The following is a 19,028-nucleotide window of genomic DNA, read 5'->3' on the forward strand; positions in this document are numbered from 1 at the left end:
ATGTGGGAGTTCTCTGTGCTTTTGGTAGAGACTGTGCTGGCTGTTAAGTTCTTATTAAACTTTTATTAAGGGCTTCTATTCATGCTACTTCCCATTTTAAACATGTAAAAATACTAAATATTTTTTAAACATTCCCATATAGCCGTGCTGCTCCTTCTCAAGAAACAGTGGCTTCTCAGATTGTTTAGCTGAAAAAGTAATGTTAAGCATAGTTGCAGCTGCCAAAGTCTGGAAACTCAGAGTTACATCTGACATTTCATTCTTCACCTTAACTATTGAGCCTTGGCCATTCATTGGTTTTTCACAGTGCTTTGGAGTTAGAAGGGAGTTTTACAGATGAAAGATGAAAATCAAAATAAACTCCTTTATCAAGTAAACCTTGCAAGGGCATTCTGAATTTTACAATACACAGGGAGTTGATTGTGATATAACATACAACACAAGAGGGTTGGAATAAACAATTTATTCTCTATCGTTAGGGATGGCCATGCATAACTGACTTATGGCTCTGGTTTGCTCTGCCACTTGTTACGTGTGCAGTCATCCCTAACTCATACCAAAAGTAGTTTATCATACTCCTGTGTTGCATAGTTTTTATCAAAGGTTCTCTCATTAAAAACTTTACCGGGGACATTGAATGTTTCAAGATGCTGGCAGTGCTCATGAGAGCTTTCCCAGAGCTTGGTCTCACTGAGTGGAGTCGGTGCCGACAGTGATCATGAGACGGTTCCAGATACCCTACGCAGGTACAGGCTGGTGGGCAGGCAACAGTCATCACTGGACACTACGTAGCAGGTTCAGTGCAGAGGTCAAAGGCTGGCTTGTTAGAAAGCCTGAAGGACCGCAGGGGCTTCCCCCAAGTTGGGAACGAAGCAGGGGGGTCGGACAGCGTAGGAGAATATTGCAGCATCACTGCCCCCACGGTGTAGCTCCTGCCCCTGCAGTGAGGGTTTCATTTCCTCCGCTGTCAATTCAGAACCTTCCCCGAGCCCTAAATCCATTTAAAAACAAACAAGGCCATCTGCCAGATAATTCCCTGGCTATCCTAGTGATAGATGTATCTCAGTCTGTAGTTGTCTTTTGGATAGCCATTTGAAAGGTTTTATTCCTAAGCATTGTGTGGATCGAGCCTTCAGCTGCGTGCGCCCTTCCTGAAGGAGGTTCCTTTTGGGTAGTGCATGTCTACAGCACAACCTAGTTCACTTTGCCCAATCTTCTGAAGAGAGGATGCAATCCTGGTACAAATGTCAATTGGCGGGTCCCCAACACCGTCTAGGTAATAGTTGGAGCTAAGCCACCGGTGTGCCTCGGTGGTAAAGCACCTGCTGCCGGAGTGCACTGCTGAGATTGGAGCTCGGGGGTGGCGGTTTGACCCCGCGGTGTGCAGCTGTGGTGGTGGGCTTTGGTTTGTGGCATTCTGTACCTTTCTTGGCCAGGAGTGTTTGCTGCAGTCTGACACGCAGGTTGCTAGAGTGATGTTGTCGTGCTTGGAAAAATGTTGGTGTTTGGCAAGGGTGCTTTCCATCAAATGCATGGTCCCCCTGCACATTCGTTTGTATCGACGCATTTTTTCCAGGCTACGTCACCTTCCTACTTCACGGGAACATTTTGAGCGCAGACCTTTATTTCAGCGTTATCACACCCAAGTTTAGTATAACTGATGAAAGTTCAATTATATGCGAAGCGACTATTAAAGCATCAGGGCTCATCTGGGGGTCTGGGCCTCCCCTCCCCTTTTCACTTACAATTGTGCTAAATCCCTTAATGTTGCAAAGAAACCGTACATTCATCAGGTGGAGCGTCGGAGGCCAGGGTGCAGATAACCGCTTTTACTGCATATGAGACATTGCAGTCCTGTTCTTAAGAACTGCCAGGCAGATTGGGAATCACGGTCACGGTTAATAGCAGCGAATTGCCAGCTCTTGATGGGTGGGTAGTCACTCCTTTCAGTGGTTGCCCCCTGGGGGAGAAGGTAGAAAAACAGAGGGAGGGAATTAGAGTGACTTTGCACAGTTGAGCAGGTTCATGCCGCTGGATCAGTGGCAAGCATTGGCAGGGCTCCACTCTGGGGAGGCTCACAACAACATCACAGTCTCATTTTTACCAATTGGTGTTGCTATAGCCAGTGGTGCACAGGGGGAGAGCAAAGAGGAGGGGGGGAGCCGGAGGGGGAGAGTGAAAGCAAGAGTCTGGACTGAATTAAACAAACAAAAGTGCTTGTAAGTAGCATTTAACCCATAACCATTAGCCCAGTGCTGCTAATTGTACTAAACTATATATCTGAAGTTCAGTGTGTGATTAAAGAGTTGGCTCACAAACTCTCTGCATAACCTTAATTTTTTCAAGGTTCTTTGAGTGTAGAATGGCTTATAATAATGATTTTGACTAATACGATTTTTGACATGCAACTTTAATGCTTAACCTTAGTACAACTCCAGAGCATTTCATGTGTATTCAGCTGTAAAGAGTGATGATTTAAAGGGATAATATAAGAAAAAGGTCGTTCTAGAATGATCCTCTAACAAATTGCATAAAGGAAGCTTATTATTCCATGAGTAGAGAGATATGCAGCTTTTCTGATCATTTTTCTGCTTGGTTCAAAAAATTGTTGAGACATGATTGGGGAAAGAAACACAAAAAATGAAATAGAAAACTGCAAGCAGTGAACATTCTTTTGATGGTTATGATTTTGTTGCCACTAAAAATACTCCTCAGTAATGTGGTTGTTCATCTTTCCTCTTGTTTTGGGTGAAGAATTCGTTCCAATAAGAAAATGCTGTTATTGGTTGGAGGATTGCCTCCCGGACCTGACCGGCTTCCCAGCAATTTGGTTCAGTATTATGATGATGAAAAGAAGACGTGGAAAATACTGACAAGTAAGTGGTTTATTTTTGTACAGTTGTCTTGACGAATTTAAAAACATGGTTAATCAAATTAGACACTTTATTGATTTGTTTCTCTTCAGAGATTTGTTTATGTATCACAAGGGGCTTCACAATGGAGCAATAAATTGAGATTGCAGAACATGCTAATTTTATAATAGGATAGGCCTAAATTAACATTGGCTTAAAATCATTCCAGTAAGTTTTTTAAGTAAACTTGTAAGTCTTTCATACTGCAACATGAATACATGCATATTTATGTACATATGAATAAAATCTGGTTTAGGAAAAAAAAAAGGCAATGTTCGAGACAGTTTTCTCAGAGCCAGATCCCTGGTAAGCCAGAGTATTAGAGCACACCTTTGATTCTCTTTTGCATTTTCATTTCCTTTTTCCAGCTTTATCTGTTGTCCACAATCATTAAAGAAAGATTTCCTCTGTACTGCTCTGCGTCCATTGCTGACAGAAGCATTGGTGGAATATAGCAGCTACAATAAACAGTGCATGGAGGCTCCTATCACAAAATTCTTTCCCACCTTCTTTTAAAGGTTGATTGTGTTTTAGAGTAAGTATTTTGCCTCGAGCATCGAGATTTGGAACTTACTGTTATGTTGGTTGCGATTCCCAGTCTGACTTGGTCATGGAATCAAATCATAGCTTCTTGAGTGCAGCAGGCTGTGTGTGCATTAGTCCCCTTGTGGCTAAACTGGCTGCATTGGTCAATAAAACTAAATTTTAACTGTCAAAATTGCCCAAAGCAGTATGGATAAAATAATAAATGAGCAATTTTGATCCATAAATCAAAGCCATACTTCTAAAACTGGACAACTGGTAAAACCTGGATTTCCTAATAGACCTGCTTTTTTTGCCCAGTAAAATACATTTTACAGAATTCTGTTCTTCATCCCTTTAATGGGATATATCCACATTAATATTATATGCACAGGTTAGGATGAAAAAGAATTAAAAAGACTGCTATGATGCAGGACTTGAAATGATGCCTTTGCAAATTGCTTTCTCTGTTGGAAAATTTAGGAACCTTTCTCAAAGTGCTGCAGCATAAAGACTGCTTAGGTATAGATGCCCTGGACTAATAGTTGGGGGTATTGTGTAAGAATGACAATTACAAAAGGTTGTATGAACTGTACATTACAAAAGTCTACAGCATCTGTACTAGGGAACATACTATGCTTCACATTTTTCAGAATAATGAGGTATGATACTCACCTCTGTAGGCTACTTCTAAGAAAATTCTGAAGATGGTAAGTCAGTGAAAAATCAGTGATACTATGTGAGGCAGAAGTGTTCAGGTTTTTTGACTTTGTTGTGTCTAATCCAGTGGCTCACCAGGATGGCAGGAGAAATGGATCTCTTGCTTCAAGATCTGAACTCTCGACTGAATTAAAGTGAAAAGCTTTATTCCGAATCTTACCTATATGTAGATGTGTCAGATTATGTAAGAATGAAATTTAGCCAGTTCTTGGTTACTTACATTGTGATGCTGTCTCCAAGAGTGTGGGAGACTGGACCCAGAGGCTTGATACCTAAATGCTCTGGTTAAAACTCCATTGCTAGTATTTTAATAACACCACCATCTATGGTGGTGTTGAGAGGTGTTCCTGAAGAATTTTATGTAATTTTATCAAAAGAATGTAGTCTTCTCTGCATTACCTCTAACAAATATTAACAAATAGTAAACAAAAAAATCTCTTTCCATTGTGGTTAATGCACATAACCTTCTGTGCTGTGATTAAAAGATAAAGCATCTGCTACAGTCCTAACTAGCTCATGTTCACTTGGTGCTCAGCACTGGTAGTCCTGAAGGTCCCAGGATCTGTCTCACTATCGGCTGAGACAGCGGCTGTCAAATACACAGCCCTCTCGTGACATGAGGAATCCTGTTCTTATAAAAACTGCTAGAAAAGCATGCCTTCTTGGCCTGGACTACTGTTTGAGGATGTCTTTTCACACTGAAAAAGACTAAATGTTAACAAGCGTGATTTCTTAGAAAATGTTACTACTACTCACCAAATGGTAGCAATAATTATTTTTTTAAAAAAATTGAAATAAGAGTTTCAAGTATCCCCTGCTTTATTTTCTAACTTAATATAAGAGAGGATGGGAAGTGGAAGTTGGAGTAGAACTTTTGTCCTGTCCTTTCCATAAAACATTGAAGGACTATACAGCATGGGAGTGCAGGGACTTGAAGAACTGTGACTGAGCAGTTTTAGGGAAGACCACAAACTAATCACATTATAACATGGTGATAGGTCAGTGCAGTCATGGTGTTGTATCGACATAATATGACATTTACGGTGTGTGGGAATTTAAGGACATTGTTCTATTTTTCATGTACTTTTTGCAATTTAGGAAGAAGTACATTTACTTCCTTACTTTACCCTTTCACCTCTCTCCCAGTCGACAGTTTTGGAAAATAATTGGTCTGTTTATTCTTATCAGAAATGTACAATCAGCAGCAAAGGAGGAAGATTTTTTTTCTGTTTCTTTTTTTACTTGTTTAGACAGTGCTGTCAGTTCTGTGGTTGCAGTTCACCCCCAACTCATCAGTGCAAATGAGGAGTTTGCTCCCTAGTGAACAGGGGTAGAGCAAAAGCCGTGTCCTGCTCATAAGGTTCTGTGATGGGAAGAATCTCAGTCCTTGTAGTCTGGTATTTTACGATGTTCTATCTTATTATCGCCTTAGGTGTACTTGATTTCTTCCTGTACTAGCAAACGTTTACAAAGTCTTTTCTTTAACCTTCTGCCCTCCAGTAGACTCCCCCACGCACTAACAAAAAGCCAGGCTTTGCACTGAAGAGGCTTACTGATCCAATGTAAATGTGCACAGAAGTTCCCCTTTCCCTCCTCCAGACCCATCTACATTACTCATTTTCTGCTGTCTGTGCCAGTGGCATTTGGGGGTAGGGAAGGTGGGGAAAAAAGCTTGCAAACACTTTGTCCTGGGTGCAGTGGCAGGGTCATTGAGGAGGAGACGGATGAGAGGAGACCGAATCTCCTCTTGTCACCCTCCGTTGAGAGGAGCCCCAGAAGTTACTCAGCAGGGCCTGCAAACCCGTTTGAGAGGGAGCTGTTTGCCTGTTGCCTTTTTCCTTCTCAGCGTGGAGAGTGGCTGTTGCAACCACTCAGTTGCTTAGGGCTTTGTGTCCTGCCTTGTGTGATGCATAAGGAACAGGAGATCAACCATCAGAAACTACTGACTCCATGTAAGCCGTGGCACTGCAGTTGGAGCTATGAAGACAGTTGCAGGTGGAGCAGCACAAGCTATTGAGTATGACAGCTCAGCAGAGTAGCAATCTCATTTTGTTTCCGCGACAAGACTAGATCTGTTGGCAGGGGATACTGCCCACCTCTCTCTGCCTGGCTAGCCAAAGCACCAAATGCATCAGTACTAATGGGAGTAATTCTAAAGGTATCAGGAAAACAACTTGCCTTGTTCATAGATCCAGAAGAGGAGGGGAAGCATGCACCCATTTCCAATTTTTTAATGTCATCATCTATAGGCAAGAATGCTATGGCTCGAGGGATCGGTAGATTTTTCACAGTCTAGTATTACTGTGTATTTTTCCTGTCTGGTATTTCTCAGAAAGTTTTTTTTTCTATGTTGGCAACAAAGAATAGAAAAAGAAAAAAAAAGGAGAAAGTAAGTGCATTTTACAAACAATTTCTGCCACCTAATTTTACTTGATGTGGGCACAGCCCTAATCTGAGATTCATAATGTGCATGTTGCTGTTTAATTTGAAACACTACTTACTGCACAGTCGTGCCTGAGCAAAGTAGGGGCGTTTACAGACTGTATGGCAAAGTACAGTGAACAGATCTTCACTGTGGGGTTTCTTTTCAGGCTTGCCTACACGTGCACAAACGCCAGTTCATTTTTTAACTGGGTGCTACCTATGTCACGTGGCAGCAACAGGCTACCACTGCCAGCGACACAAACTGAACGGCTGATGGGTGCTTGACAGTCCTTAGTAACAGCAAAAGTTCTGCTCTATTAATGGGGTTTCATTGTGCCATGATATTTCTCAGTCCTCATAACTACTTACTGGATGTGGGGCAGTGGGGGGTCTCTGGGTCACCGCCTCGTGCCTCTCTGCTCAGAACCAGCCACTGCTGCTTCGGTTTTAATTACCAGCTACGGTCCTGCAAGGAGTCCTTGTTTAATCCTAGAACTCCTTTGGTTGTTTGTTTTAACTAACTGCAACGTTTAAGATTAATTAAACTTTAAGGAAGTGAAACAATGTTTTGTTAGAATTAATTCTATAATTATTGCAAATTTCAAAATCCAGAGCCTATAAAGATTTTTTGTGTTCAGAATTGCATAGCTCTCCCAAAAACCCTACTGCTAAGGCAATGATGTATTACTTTCACTTTCATTATATGTTTTTAATCAGAGCGTGACTTCATAGTAGACAAAGTGATGCTTTATGCATGGTCTCCCTTGTTTTTTGCTAAAATCTTTTGACATGATTAATTTTACTTTAATGCTTTTGTCTTGTTGTAATGGTAAGGATGATGGGTATAAACCAGGGCAAAAAAATACATGCTTTTCTGTCATAATGCCTCTAAGCATTTAAAAAATATATTAAATGAAAGAAAAAAATATCACAAGAGACTGATCCAACTGGAATTAAATTTCTTGCTACGTGAACAGAGAATGCAGGAAATAAGTAAAAATGATGCAGTCATTGTTTTAGGGGTTTTTTTTTTTGTATTTTTTCCATAGCAATGTATCCATCTGTCTGATTAGAAGTGGTGAGTAGGAGAGAAATTGTCTTACAGATTTCGAGGTATACAGTGAATCCTCCTTTCAGTGCAAAATTTCTTTTTCTGTAAAGCACAAAAGGGTAAAATATTGGAAATGTTACTGAACTCTTACATGGCACGTTCCATCCATGTGAAGCTGTAGCTGCAGTAGATCTTTCTTTCCTATTGGTACTTTGTTTTTCAGTAAGATGCTAATTGTAACATTCCTTTACCTCCCTAGCTAACTACATCATCTGTGTAAACCACTGAGAGGATTCAATGAGCATCAAAATAGTGGCAAATACACGTATGGGCAATAATGCATTTATGCTTAGGTATTGCACGAGGTTTGGATTTTAATCCAGTGTAAAAGCCAATGTCATTGTCCAATGAAAAGTATAATACAAGTGATATATTTGGACAGGAAAGACAGGGAAATGTCCAGAAGGTCACCAGACTGGAGAGTTTAATCAGGATGACCAGCGCTCCATTTCTGGTTATTTCTTTTCCTAGTTATCCCTTAGTCTTATTTTAGTTATCTTGACCTTCCTGCCATTTGCTAGGTATATTTACTTCTGCTATATTTGGTCCATGTGTAAGGACAAACAATGAATCAGGCACTTCGATTTCCTTCTCCATCTCTCTCTTTCATGCCAGCAGCAATCACACAATATCAAGGAGTTGTCATTTATTTGTCTTCCTCTGACTCGCTGATCATAACAAGCAGCCAGTAACCTTTTCATCCTTGATGCTCTGATAAAGGCAGTCTGCCTTCTCCTTCTTTCCCCAGGTTGGCTGTGCTTTCATTTCCACATGAGGCAATCGCCACTGCAGGTAGTCTGGTCTGAACACAACATCTTTTTATTTCTGTTATTTTGACTTTTTAAATTTCCCTTGAATATGTTCTGTGACAGTATGGCCTCCTGTAAAGCAGTCTTCCATCTTCAGTAACAACACTTTGAGTGTCAGCCAGCCCTTAGGCATACTGGTGGTTCTAGAAAGCCTTTCAGCATCATTATTTATGTATTTTACCCACAGGGGAGTCAAGTAAAGGGAAGGTAGAATGGTTTGCTTCATACCATAATCAGCATCAGAGAACCTGGGTCACTCCACTCCCCAGCCTTCATCATTTCTGCTGGAATAGGTTGCATTTCTTTCTCTTCTGTTCTCTTTGGTAATTATGAGATGCTCAGTTGTGTCAGCCTTTCCTACACAGAATGATACTTTGTCCCTCCTGGGCAAATTAATAACAAAAGTCCTGTTCCTCTGTTTTTCTGAAATGGCTTTGGAGTCGCTTAGAGTTTCTTGGTCCTTCATGTGCTGGAGTGCTTTATCCTGTTTTCTCTTTTCCAAGTTGGTTACTTACAAGACAGACAGTATGATTTATATGCTCACATCAGAGGTTCTTGGGAGAAATTTTAAAAGGCATAAATGTCAGTTTAAGTACCACTAGATGCCTGGCACATATTGTACCTTTGGAAATGTTACGTCTTTTAAGTAAATAAATTCGTCCACTGTAGAGCTTTTACTTTTTAGAAGAATGATAGTGTGTTAGAAGCAAAGATTTCCTCCTTCAATTTAGCCCCAATCAATTGGTAACTGAATAAATGAAGTGGTGTTTGCAAAAAGTGAGTCGAGTCAGATGGACTGGCTGAACTTCTTGACATATGCCAGTTATAATTTCTTCCCCCTTTTTTTGTCACTTGTGAGAATAGTGCACACTTATGTTAATCAAAAATGTGTCTTGATGAACACTTCTTGGCAGCCCTGATAAATTTCACGTCTCTTACTCCATTTATCCAGCAGTCGGGGATGTTGCAGCTACTGCGTCAGTGCTATGTCGAGGATGGTTTCAGCACTGCACTGAAAAGCTTGAGCAAGCATTAGCATATTGCTAAGGCAGAAGTCTTGGTATTATCCACTAGACAGATTTAATAAATGTGGTAGATCTATGTAGAAGTTGTACAAGTACATGTACATGTATGCACATGCTCATATGTATCCTCCTTCTTAAATAAACATAGTGATTGCATTAAAAGCTAATTTTAAACATAAATTCCATCTATATTTTCCATTCTTATATTTAGCCCCTTTTAAACGGTTCGAAACCAGAAAAGTGCAGTCACAAAAGAGAGATTCATACACAGAGAAGTTGACCGATCAGTACGACTGTCCAACTTTAATCCTGGATTTAGGAGATTTACTCAATGTGGTCAGACACGTTGCCAGTAAGCCACATGCTTTACACATACAGGGAAGTGAGAATATAGAAGTGAGAAACAGAAATATAGTGAAGAGTATTTTTTTACATGTGACATATTAGAGGTTAGCCACAACTCCCATTCTGAGGATGATGCATGGGAATTCAACCATGCAAGTGCCATTAATGGTGCACGCCTGCGTACCTAAGAGCAAGACAGAGCTCTAAGAATGAGTGAAAATGTAGCATGTTCTCACAATGAATGCTGTATTTACGCCTTCAATATTGTTTTCTTCTGCACTACCATTTGAGAGGACTTTCAAGAAATGTCGGCTCTCTTTCTGTGCATTTTTCTTTTTGATTACAATGTTGTTAGCTTCTGCCTTTACATAGGTGTTACTTGACTGTGTCTATCTTTTGTGATAACCTCTGTACTCTGTGCCTGGCTTGACCAAGCAACCTGTTCACTTCACCTCAGAAAATGAAGGGCTAGTGTAATTAACTTTTTTTTTATCATTTCAGTTGAGACTTTCTGCTTATTTATAAAGCAGATTGTTCTGCATAGTCCCCTCATATTTGTAAGTGTGATGTGTGATAGATTCTGGATAGCTTTCTCTTCCTGTATTCCCAGGGCCTTTATATCTTGCTATGCTGTGTCTTTGAAACGGCCAGTCTTACCACTGCATTCAGTCTGTTTGTGCTAAAGCCCTCAGTAGTCTTTCAGCTTCTTTTGGCTACTTTCTGCCCGTTGTTATGGACTTGTGAACACCCACCTCTCTGGAAACCAGGCTGTTCCTTTCCTTCCGCATATACAAAGATGTCTGAATCTACTCACCTTCATCCTCAGAAACTCCACTGGCAAACAGTTACTTTCAGGTAGAGTCCAGAATGTCCTGTTCCCTGCCTCTGCTCAGCCAGGACTGTTTGTGGTTGAAAACCTGAGTGGGACAAGAGAACAAGGCACAGCCCTGTTCCAAGACATCCTTAGGCAGGGGACCGAGACAGTGCAGAGCCGAGCCGTGGGTGGCCCCAAGTAAGAATGCGGCAGGTGTAAGACAGGTGAGTTACTGGATGATCTGTGCCGTTTCCACAGCAGATGCTGATGTCAGGCTTCTCTGGAGACATCTTACAAAGAAAGCTGCTGGTTCCTGGAGGTGCCGCTCCCTGCTATATCCTTGCAAATACATCAAAACCTTTGACTCAAAACCTTCTGCCTAGAACTTACCTTTTTCTACCTCATCTTTCAACTTGAGTTACGCATCTTTACAGGTGGCTTGAGGATGACCGATCCATTTTGCAGCAACTTCTATAGCTTTGTTCTAAGGCAAAATGAAAACAAATTCCTTCAAACGTTTTTGCAAAACCAGTGTTGTATCAGAACGTCCCTTCTCATCTCAACAACTCTTGTAGGGTGGGGAAGAGGCAGGCAGTTGAGGTTTGAGTCCCTGCTTTGCTCAAGTCAGAGTACAATTTTTTAACTTACGAATCCCTCATGTATGTCCCAATGCGTATTTCACAGCCCCACCAAAGAAAATTTTGTCCAGCTTTGCAAGGCTAACTGCAAACCAGAAACTGCGTAGCTACAAATAAGAAGTTGCTATGACTTCACTGGTAAACCCAGGTAAGCAACAGAGCACAGATAGGGCTTAATGCAGCCCTAGAGGATCTGCAACATGTCGAGTCATCTCAGCCTATGGGCATCCTGTGTCTGCTATGAACACACATATCCTGGTGCAGTAGGAACTGGGAGCTGCGTTGTCTTGTCTTCTGTCCAAAGCAAGTGTCTCACCTGGCTAGATACAGATTTCAGTAAAGTCACATAATTTCTAGTGAAAGGAAATATTGTCAAAAACGTTCCCACCAGATCTGTTTGTGTAGGTCCCTTAATACTATTTGGCCACTGTGTCTAAAAAATCAGCCATCTGGAGTAACTTCCATGCAAAATTATGTGGCATTGTGTGAATTTAGTGCTCGCTGCAAACATGGCTTTCTGTTTCTTAGATTATTTCAGGTAAAATTTATGTGTTTATTCTTATCTAGTTGCTCTGGGATTTATGTAGCATTAATGGGAGCTAGGCATGTATGGAGGTGAAAATGAACTCTGGTGTGTTTCTAGTTGCTTACTTTAGAAAGCATTCCCTTTTTTCAGTATCTAATGTGACGTTTTATTTGTGTACAAATGGGTTGCAAACAGGATGGCAAAGCACCGCTAGCTGGGCAGAATGTAATCATAAAAAATTCTCATAGAAATCCTCAGACTTCTTTGAGAAATTGATACATGGTTTATAAATTTTCTCCTCTCAAGTGTTCCTAAAACAAAAAGCAGCTTCCTTCCAAGGAGTGTTTTGTACACAATTATTTGTAATACAGATTTCAGAAACCTGCCTTAGCCTTCTCAGTTTTGTAAGTGCTATTAATGGCAAGAGGTGCACATTTTGCATCCTCAACTGTATTTGCTGTCATATGTCCTTACTGCGTTGTGGTGGCTCATTGTTTGTAGGAAGTCGTTCTCTTTTCAGTTCTCCTATTTCCTCACAGCTTGATTAAGTTCCTTTCTCCCTTTCCTTCGCCATCCCTTCCCCCTTCCCTAGCTGCCCCCCTACTCCTGCACCTTCCCTCTGTTTAAGACAGAAATAAAATTTATTACGGACTTGAGAGGGGTTTTTTCTAAGCTTTCTGTCTCATACCAGGTGTTGCATGAGCTACTGCTTTCATTTAACTGAATGCTGGAGTAAGTATCTGCAGGAACAGACTAATACGTCTTTATGGGGATGGTTTTTGGTATGTTGTTTTGTCATATTTATGTATTGTGATTCTACTCCCAAATGGCGATTGTGCTACTATAGGGTATGCAACTGCAGAATGACTGTTCACACCGAGGAAAAAAGTGTTAACAAATTGAATAGTAATGAATTAACCTGCAGAAAAAGCATTTTGCCCTAGTACACAGAAACCCTGCATAACTAGAGCATATAATTTTAAATGAAGCAGGCTCTAGGAATGCCTCAGTGGGTGTGATGTCGACAGTAGCTCATAATTCATGGATATGAATTATGGCTGAATATCAGGAAAAAACTTCCTGACATTGAGATCTATTAGGTTGTGGAATAATCTCCCATGGGAAATGGTGGAAATCCCATTGCTTAAGATCAGACTGAGTACTAGGAAAGGTACAAATCCTGGCCTGGCCTGAATCTTTTAGAGCAAATGAATTAATTGCTTTAACATATGCCTTCCCATCAATCTAGACAAGTGATGTCCTCTAGTATTTGCCGGGCAGAAGCAACAAAGGCAGCTCTAGTACGAGCTACCCTGCCTTGCCCCATGGCTGCGCCCCCTCTGCTTGGGAATAGATCGCCCCCAGGGTAAAAAAAAAAAGGGTGGCTTTGAGCCCCCCGAGAGCTGCCCCGGAGAATCGCTGTGCTGGCTTCGTGGGGGCCTCGGCTTGGGACCTGGGGCTCCTGCTCAGCTTGCCGCTCTGCTGCCGGGGGGCTTATGCCCACCCTCTGCACGTGGTGCTGGGTGCCTCCGGTCCTCCACCTGGGTTTCCTCCAGCGCGGCCCTAAGACTCCTACTGCTCCTGTGAGTTACCTTAAGTGAACGTGCATGAAGGGGTGAGAGGTGCTGTCACAGTCCCCCAGAGCAGTCTCTATGACAGGACACCAAGGCAGGGCGTTGAATGCAGTAAGTCACGTCACAAGAGTGTTTGAGGGTGCAAGGCCTAAGCAGGTGGAGTCGATGGACTGGGGCGAGTGGCAAAAGCCCGACGTGGGGTGCTCTTGTCCGTAGCGCCTGTGGGGAGCAGTGCGTGAAATAAGCCGGGCGGTATTTTTGGCACGGAGGGGGCGGCTGCTTTCCAGCTGAGGTGCCCTGAGCTAACCTGCACCCGTGTGAACTGCATGTGAGGGCTGAGGCATGGGAGCGAGCCCAGCACCCTGGCTCTTTGGCACGAAAAACCCCCACTCAGGCTTCTTGGGAGCTGGCAAAAGGGAATCGGGATCTTTTCCACTGTGTAAATGTCTATTATCCGTGAACCCGGGTAAGCCTACCCGGATGCTCACTGAGCTCAGCAAACACCCAGAGCTTCCAGTGGCTGATGTGAGCCTGTTGTTTTCAGTAACAAATTATCTGTGACTGAATTATTTTAAAATTTCCCATTTTGTTACAAGTAGATAATGTATTTAATGCACACAATTTAGCTTTAATTTAGGGGGAAAAAGTCTTCAACTCTGAGATGGCTACGGCTACAGCTATTAAATCATACTTGTTTCCTTGTCAGTAAAAAGTAAATAGATGCGAGTGGAGTGACTGTTTTGCAGTGATGACAATAACCAGCACCTTAATGTACACGGGCAGGCCAATGCGTTGAGTTCTGATTATTGAAAAGAAAAGGACAAAAAAAAAGAGAAAAAAAAAAAGGTTTGACTCCAAAACTTGAAACTAGGAGATGGTAAATGTTCCTCCCTGCGTTAAGCAGGAAAGGAAAAAGTGAGAGAGAGATGTCCTTCCATCACTTTCAGGGGGGGAGGCTTGGCAAATTATGTTATTAGAAATCATTAAAATAGATTTAAATAGAATTACCATGATAAGTGATGTAAAAGCCACGTTTCTTCTCTTCCCATCCCTCTCCTCCCAGTTTTACATGCAGAAGAACAGAGTGTGTGGCTCCAATCTCTACTTACCAGCAGCTGCTTGCTTGCTGGTCAAGAATTAGAGCTGCTGTACGCGCGCAGCCTTAACAAACATATATACCATATGTAAAAGATTCTTTTCTGATTGAAATGACATGAAAGGAATGTCAAAGAGCTGCCAGATCAGAAAGAACGAACCAGATGTGTTTTTTTCCTAGATGAATCATTAAAGACTAACAAAAAAGAAGTCCAATTAAAGGTCACAGAGCAGTCTTCTGCCCTCATGCATGTGAAGGGCATTGTGCAGGCATAACTAAGGCAGAATTTGACTCCCAAATTAATTCATCTGCTGGATGTAAAACTGAAAGAAAATCCTTATGACCAGCTTCTAAGTGTATATAATGAAAAATTACAACAGCAGAAAAATGTATTCCTATCATATCTCTAATTCAGCAAAGTATTAATCACACTGATGTTCAGCAGTGTGTTTAAATACATGCTTAAGTACTTTACTAAGTACTGCCTGTAAACAACTCTATATGACAGTGCATTAACATAGGACAGAGTTTTATCCATATACTCTCTCCAGAGAACTACAATTATTTTAAGCACTGTGGCAGCCAGCAGCACAGAGCTGGATGATCTGTGGTGTCCAAATCCCAGCCTTCTGGCTAGTCCCCGTGCAGTCCTTGTCTCCCAGCTGCATTACCACTAATGTCTGCACAAGCTCCTTTAAACATAGTTTTATTCAGCAGAATCACAACTGCTGGAATTAGCTGGGCATTTACTGGCTCCCATTAACTTCAGCTCCAGGAAAGAAAGATACGTCCAGGGCAGAGGTGCCCCATGTAAGGGTTTGTACAGTGCTCAAGTCTCCAACTTAAGTCTTGTTGACGTGCGGGGCGTTTCAGGGGCTTTCTGCACTGGGGCACATCTCACCCGGCAAGGTTGGAGCCACTGTCCTCCTGTGAGGTCTCGGGCTGCCTCCAGTGCAGCTCCAAGAAATGATCATTTCAGTGCTCAGAAGTCTGATTTTTCTTAACTGCAAAGATTTACAACAGCAATAAAGCCCTGACATAGCGTCCCTTTTCCTGAAGCCGTGATTTGGCTTCGCCCCAGCTGCTTGATTTTAACAGCCTAGCCTCCTCTCAGAGAGGCAGGGCTGGCGTGGAAAGGGGTTCCCCCCCAGGTAAAACAGCACAGGCGCCTGCCTGATTCAGTTACTGCTACTTAAGGGCTTTCATTTGAAACTTTCAGTATTGGACTATTCATTGTCCTCAGAGAAAATAACTGATCCCTTAGAGAAAAGTCCTCTGGCTTTACATGGCACAAAACAGTAGTGTTCAACAGGAATAAAGATACATCTTTAAATAATAGGAGAATTTGTTTGAATAATGCTAAACTCGCTGTTTCAGGAGAAAATGTTTTTATACAGAAAACTTCTATTGATCTATCATCTAATATTGATTTTCACGAAAAAAATTCTTCCAGGGCTGGCCATTTAACCGTATGATACCATGGTTATTTGCCTCTGCTTCTGAAGTCACTAATTACCTTTTTGCAGTATGGAAAAAGTGTTCTTGAGAGCTCTGCATTTCCCCTGCCACTCAGAGGCTTTGCAGGGTGCTGCGGGGATTACGTAGCAGCGGGGTGCTGGAGCTGCCTGCAGGTGCACGGCCAGGGATGGAAAGTCTCCTCCCCTTTGCAGAAGCAAGGCTGTAGAGGCAGCACCACAGTACTGGAAGAGTAACAATTGCACACCAATTCTGGGTGTAAGGAACCCCATGGAGGGTGCAGGCAGGGTGAGGAGTGGCTGGTTTTGGTTGGTTGGGTTCGTTGGGGGTTGCGTAGTTGGGCAAGGAGGGCAGACGCTAGAGCTGCCTGCTGGCTCTGCAACTGGGGTTCGTCCTGGGTGGGCTCTAGAGGCTGGTGCAAAAATGTCATGCAAGAGTCACAGGAAAAAAACAGAAGCAAAGGAGAGTCTGGGCTATTAAAGGTAAGAAAAGTGAACTGTGTGGACCAAATTCACTCCATGGAATCTATTACGAATTCAATGTCCGTTCTACTTAAAAATGATTTGTGTTTGTCCACTGGAGCAACCCACAGACAGATACTAAAAATCTGGAAAGAAGTATTTGATTTACCCGTTTGTTGATTGTTTCCATATGCCTTTGTAACACGTTGTTTCCTGCCACCAGTGGGTACAGCACCTGCTGAAAAGGACCAACTGTGACCTTTAAAACAAAAGAGAACCTGAGAGTACACCCGCTGGGGCTAAGTCAGTAGCATGAAGTTAGTTCAGGTATCGCTATACCATACCATAACAATTTCAGTACTCACAGTTCTACCCTGGGACTGTCCCCTCAGAGTGCAACAATAATGCTACCCTTTGTCATGTGTCTAAATAAAGCCTGAGTACCTAATTCTGATTATTTCAGTGAAGTTGCTGCAGTTACATTAACAGTTGCCAACAATTTTATCTCTGATCTTGCACGTTTAGTATATTAAGACAAAGCTTTGTGATTCAACTGATTATTTTTTAAATGGGAGGTTTTGATCTTATGGTTGAAAATTAAAAGTAAATTGAAAGTAAATTGAAGACAGTAAATTGAAGGGGCATCAAGCATATGTAGTGTCTTGGATTTAGTGGTCTGGATTGTAATTTTTTAAAATGTTTTGGGTTATCAGCACTTGTACTGTAGAGTAGGGAACAAATAACTAAGCCCACAAGATTTGTAATGTGATTTGAAGACAAGATTTTTGCAATAATGCTTAGTATTCACGTTTATCAAAACTATGTTTATTCACCCTGGTGCTGCAATAGGAGTGAATGTATTTGTGAACCTCTAGTGACATGGATCTCAGCAAGTGTCCCAAACAGGTTTTTGTAATCGCTCAGAGGTTCTACATATTGCAGAACGCCACAAAGTACTTCTTTATGTCAGAAAACAAAATAAATCAGAGAGCTTATAATTTGGAAGTGTGTATATAGCTGATCATATGGAGCTGTCTTTGAAGACTCAATGTCTAAAGTTCGGCTTTAAGGACTCTACAAAATTTTAACGAAGGTATTTCTCTAATAAAAACACCACACTGCTTCTTGGGATATGTACAGTCAGTGAAAAATTTCAGTGTTTGTAAATAAGGTACTCTGGCATAAGGAGTAGGCTGATTTCACCAGCTCATTTTGCAGGTAGTTGCTATTATTGTTTGTTTGTCATCTGTGGAATTCTTTTGAGTCTAAATCTTTTGCAATTTTGCAAAGGTCAAACGATTGCAAGAGATCCAGCTCATCTACTTTCCTCCAAGGTAGCACCCACCAGTTGAGCCACAATGCCTGCTAGTGCTCATCTTCCTAGGTGGTTACAAATGTAAGGTAGAATGTGCTCTTTTAAACAATCCAATCAATGCTTTAAGGTAGTTTAAGCTAGTGGCTTTTTCTAATTGTAAGAGACTAGAAGCAATTACTGCAGCCCAGCTGATAAGTGGTGACTTTCACAAGCACAGTGCTAAACCAAAGCAATTGCGTTGATCATCTGTTCGTGCTCTGTAGTATGAATCAAAACTGTTTGTATCAGTGGTAACCTAATTTGTGTAAAACCACATTTATTTTAGCCAGATGTGGATCAGCAGTGTCCATATGAATATATATGAGCAAATGCACTGCATTTGGGATTATATTCAGTCTATATTAATTTATAGGAAGACTGCAAACTCCTCAGACTGGATTGGTCTGTATTAATGTCTGGTAACGATGCACTGCACATTTTGTCAGTGCTTTTACAATAAATTAATAAAGGAACTCCTCAAGTGCACTTTTTTTTTAAATTTCCTTTGTGTTTCTTTTTCTGCAACATTTTTTTTCATCTGTTTTTTCTCTTGGTGAAAATCCAAATTCATCAGGAATGAAGGTTGAGTTGAGTTTTCACCTGCAGGGTATGTGACAGGACATACTGTTGGGCAGCACAAATCTGTCTGCCCATGCTCATCTCCCAGTTCAAGCTAAGGTGTAATCCTGCCTAATAAAGTGCTGCATTGCCACTTGGGTGTACCCCTGCGTGTGGCTCTTTCAAAATGGCTTTTGAGACACTAGCAGGGATATAGGCCTGTGCAGCGCCAGCTGTGACAGGCTGCAAAAAGTTATCCCGTTTTGGGGGTAAAGAGGAGAAGTGACGGTGTGCTTACCCCTGTCGGTACTGCTGCCCCGTGTTAGGAGCATCCCCAGCAGCTGCCCCCAGGTAGTCTTCCTCTGCTGAGTGGGAGGAGGACTTTCTCTACCCATACCAGGAAAGAAAAATAAAAGACTGACTTCAAAATGATCCTGGCTTTTTGCTCTCCTTCTCTTGGCCATGAAGAAGAAGAAGAGGAGTCTGCAGGAGTTTACAAAGCTGGGCCGGGTCATGAGAAGGTGCTGTGTGGGGGATCGAGGATATCTGTGTTTCCGTAGGAGGCTGGAAGAAGCTGGATGTTGGAAAGGAGTGCTTGGCTGTATTTTGTATACAGGTTTAATAATAAGTAGTGTTACTGGGATGGATGATGCCTTGAGAGGG

General features: G+C 41.8%; 1 protein-coding gene across 1 annotated transcript in view; it reads left to right on the forward strand.

Moving 5' to 3' along the window:
• The first annotated feature begins 2,758 nt into the window (after window positions 1-2,758).
• Window positions 2,759-19,028, forward strand: part of KLHL14 (kelch-like family member 14) — a 46,932-nt gene continuing 30,662 nt past the window's right edge. The window contains exon 1 of the mRNA XM_009586967.1: window positions 2,759-2,876. Within this exon, the coding sequence (XP_009585262.1) occupies window positions 2,774-2,876 (103 nt within the window). The 5' untranslated portion in view covers window positions 2,759-2,773. The remainder of the gene's footprint in view (window positions 2,877-19,028) is intronic.

The sequence above is a fragment of the Fulmarus glacialis genome, unplaced genomic scaffold, assembly GCF_000690835.1.
Source record: "Fulmarus glacialis isolate BGI_N327 unplaced genomic scaffold, ASM69083v1 scaffold8761, whole genome shotgun sequence".
Taxonomy (NCBI): Eukaryota; Metazoa; Chordata; class Aves; order Procellariiformes; family Procellariidae; genus Fulmarus; species Fulmarus glacialis.